The sequence below is a fragment of the Alligator sinensis genome, unplaced genomic scaffold (genome assembly GCF_000455745.1).
Source record: "Alligator sinensis unplaced genomic scaffold, ASM45574v1 scaffold164_1, whole genome shotgun sequence".
Lineage (NCBI taxonomy): Eukaryota > Metazoa > Chordata > Crocodylia > Alligatoridae > Alligator > Alligator sinensis.
In genome coordinates, this window is record NW_005843272.1 from 3,387 (window position 1) to 6,902 (window position 3,516).

A 3,516-nucleotide genomic window follows, 5' to 3' on the forward strand; every position below is an offset into this window, starting at 1 on the left:
CAGCGGCGGCCCCCCCCCGGCTTCGCCCCCCGAGGAGCCACTCGGGGCGGGGTGGAGGGAGCAGCCCCTGCCCCGGGGCGCTGTGCTGCGCTGCTGCCCCGCTCTGGGCTGCCAGGTGCAGTGTGGTGCTCTGGCCAAGAGGCCAGCCTGGGCTAGGGGCACCTGAGGCCCCTTCCACCCTCCGTTTTCCATGGGCCCTCGCTTCCTTTGGGCCTTATAAAACCATGAAGCAAAGTGAGCAGAGGCCCAGCCCCTGTCCCCACAGCTCGTGTTCCTCCTCACAGTGCTTCCTCCACCCACAAAGCTGCAGGGACCTAGACAAGAGCCAGTGCCCAGAGAAAAGGCAGAAGATGCAGGTGCAGAGCTGGGCCAGGGAAGGGGGAGCCAGAGGCCACTCTGCAACTGCCCAGCCACGCCGCCCCAGGGCTCCAGCAGCAGGGCTGGGGGGGGGCGCTGATGCCCAGAGGACACAAGGCTGGGCAAGGTCTGGTCCCTGACCGTAGGAGAGGAAGTGCCACTGACCATGCCCTCAGCCCCACTCCCAGCTGGGACGCCCTGCAGCCGCGGGGCGGAGAAGAGCCACAAGCGCTTAGAGCTAGAGCTTTTCCTGAAAGAGAGAAGGGAGCGCCTGCAGGAGGGGCAGCAGCAGCCGAGGCCCCTCAGTTCTTCTTGCTGCCGGGGTGCCTGTTGCTGAACAGGCTGACTTTGCTGGCAGAGGCCGTGGAGACGGACGGAGACTCCAGCTTCACCTTATCCAGCAGGGTCTTCTTGATGGCTGCTGGGGAGATCTTCTCCTGATCTGCCAGGTACTGCAGCTCCCTGCGGGAGACAGCATCCATCACATCACATCACTCATGGGAGGAAAGGAGTGAGGAATGGCAGCGCCGAGCAGGGCCCAGGCTGGGGGCACCCATGCTCACCGTGTCCGGATGCAGGAGGCCTCCACAGCGTTGATGAGGAGCGAGCGGAAGCCCCCGCTTTCCAGGAAGTGCAGAGCGTGGATGGTGGCCCCCCCTGGCGAGCACACGTTGTCCTTCAGCTGCCCAGGGTGCTGCTCCGACTCCAGCAGCATTTTGGCTGCGCCCTTTGGTGTCAGAGGGGAAACACAGTCAGCATCCAACTGAGGGACCTGCTGCCCACCCTGCACAAGCAATGCCTGGACAGCTGCTCTGAGCCAGCCTGGGCCCTCTCCTCATGGGCACTGGCCAGGCCATCACAAACCCAGTTTAGAGGTAAACCTCCCCGGCTCACCCAACCTGCCACAGAGCCAACAGCCCCAGCAGGAACCTCAGGGACCCTCCACACACCAGGTGTCCCCAAGCCAACTCTGACCAGGCAGCGTCCTGCAGTGAGACGTGCTGGGTGTGAGTTCAGTCAACCCCGGCTTTGCTCGGTGCAGGCGAGCATGAACTGAGCGATTTCGAGGGGCAGCTACTGACCAGCAGGGCCTGGGCTCCGAGCCGGACAGCCAGCCGGCGGGGAAGTCCCATCTTCACGCCTCCGTCTGCCAGAGCGTCCAGAGCTGTGAATGCCTGGGACCGGGAATGGCAGGAAGACGAACTTCAGGTTGGAAGAATGGCCGGTCCCCCAAAGGCTCTGTCACCCCCAGGAGGAGGGATGGAGCCAAGTCCCAGGGCCACTCTGGACTCCCTAACACCTATGGGGACTTGGGAACCTGGTCCCTGCTCAGTGCCCCTCAAGCAGATGATGCCCCCAGAATAGACAGCTCTGGGAGCTTCCTCCTCCCCCATGAGGTGGGCACCAAGCCACGCTTCCCTGCCACAAGGATGCTTCTATCTGGGGGCAGAGGAGTTGAGCCCCATGGCCACTCCAGTCTCAGCACCAGACCCAACCACGAGGTTAACTGGGCTGCTTGTCAATGATCTTGAGCCGCTTTGGCGATGCAGACGCTCCTGCACCAGGAACTGGGAAGAGACCTCAACCTGTTCCTGAACCTGAACCCTGTCACAAGGGCGGACAGTCAGAAATTCAGGCCTTTGCTCTGTCAGCTTTGCAGCCTTGTCGGACACTTTCTTATTGCTGTAGGCACGTTCCCTGCATCGAACATCCGTTACTCCCCCCTTGACTTCTACAAACCACAGGAGTGGCACCTACGTAAGCAGGGCCACTGCCGCTGAGCCCCGTGACGGCATCGATCAGGTCCTCTTCCACCTCCGTGCAGAAGCCCACGCTGGCCATCAACTGTTCCAAGAGCTTCCCGTCCTCCACCTCAGCATGGGTCCCGGTGGCATAGACTGTGGCACCCTCCCGCACGATCACAGGGGTATTGGTCATGCACCTGATCACTTTTGGGGTGGGACAGAAGGTAGAGAGTTTCTTGGGGTGGGAAGGGTTGGACACAGAGGGGAGGAGAAAGAGACATGGACAGATTGAACATACACTCTGCATGTGAAGTTTCCCCCAGAAACTCCTGGGGGGCAGAGGGAGTCCAAGGGGGCAGTGGAAGGGAATTCCCCATCCACCTCCCCCAACTGCCATGCGTGCAAACCCCTGCAGGAGGGCTGTCAGGGAACCCTTGCTGCAGAGGACGTGCCCCTCTGGCAGCGTCCCCGGGGAGGCAGCTGGGCAGAGCCTGCCTGTGCTGCAATCCCGGCAGCATTCTGCAGTGCCCCCAATCCCCCGGGAAGCAGTTCCCGTGACCCTCACACCTAGGCTGCTTCCCAGAGGCGGTACAAGACTCCAGGAGACCAGAGGGTCTGACCACCCGCTGGCATAGGTGTGCACCTGACATGACGCCAGAGGGCTCTGATCTCTGGCTAGTCTAAGCTTCCAGGTGGTCCCGCATGGACCACAGGACCAGAGCCCGCAGCAGGGACAGCTTTAGCCCATCCAGCAGGTGCAAGTCTGGCTCTGAACACACTTTGTCCTGTAGAAGTTGGCTGCAGCCGAGGCTTGGACTAACAGGGACGCGTGGCTGCTGCTAATGCTGGTAACGGAAACGGGTCCCAGCACCTGGAGGACAAGCCCGGCCCAAGGCCGGCACCCCCATAGTTGGAGCCCTCCGGGAAAAGCGTCCCAAGGCTGTGGCGCCCCAAGCTGGAGCAGTGCGAGGCAGCAGTAAGCACGGGTCAGGGGACAGGCTATCCCTACCCCTCCTGCTGCGTGGCGGAGCTGGGGGCACGCTACACCCACCTTCTCGATGGAGCTGATCGTGACTCCAGCCGCGCAGGAGACCACGATGTGGCGGTGCTCTATGTCCGGGCCGATCTCGTCCAGGATGAAGGGGATGATGGGGGGTTTCACTGCCAGGAAGAGAACGTCGCTGCTCTTAACCGTCTCCTTGTTACTCGGCGTGAAGTTCACCCCCATTTTCTGGAATATTTGGAAAGGAAACAGCACCTGCGTTTGCTTTACTCGCTGCGTGGGTGGGGTGGCAAGTGACCCCCGGCCCCTGGCCCGCAGCGTCCGAGCGAGCGCTGACCCTGCGCGCCGCACTTCGCCCCCGGGGCAGGAGCCGCTCGGCTCCGCTCGCCCCCCCCCCGCCCGGGGCGGCGC

The 3,516-nt window shown here is 62.8% G+C and overlaps 1 protein-coding gene across 1 annotated transcript in view; it reads right to left on the reverse strand.

Annotated features, from left to right (window-relative positions):
• Positions 1-14: 14 nt before the first annotated feature.
• PYCR1 (pyrroline-5-carboxylate reductase 1) overlaps positions 15-3,516 on the reverse strand; it is a 5,002-nt gene continuing 1,500 nt past the window's right edge. The window contains exons 2-6 of the mRNA XM_014527032.2: positions 3,154-3,443; positions 2,116-2,337; positions 1,440-1,532; positions 921-1,084; positions 15-819 (exon numbers count right to left, since the gene is read on the reverse strand). Coding sequence (XP_014382518.2) covers positions 660-819; positions 921-1,084; positions 1,440-1,532; positions 2,116-2,337; positions 3,154-3,443 — 929 coding nt within the window. The 3' untranslated portion in view covers positions 15-659. The remainder of the gene's footprint in view (positions 820-920; positions 1,085-1,439; positions 1,533-2,115; positions 2,338-3,153; positions 3,444-3,516) is intronic.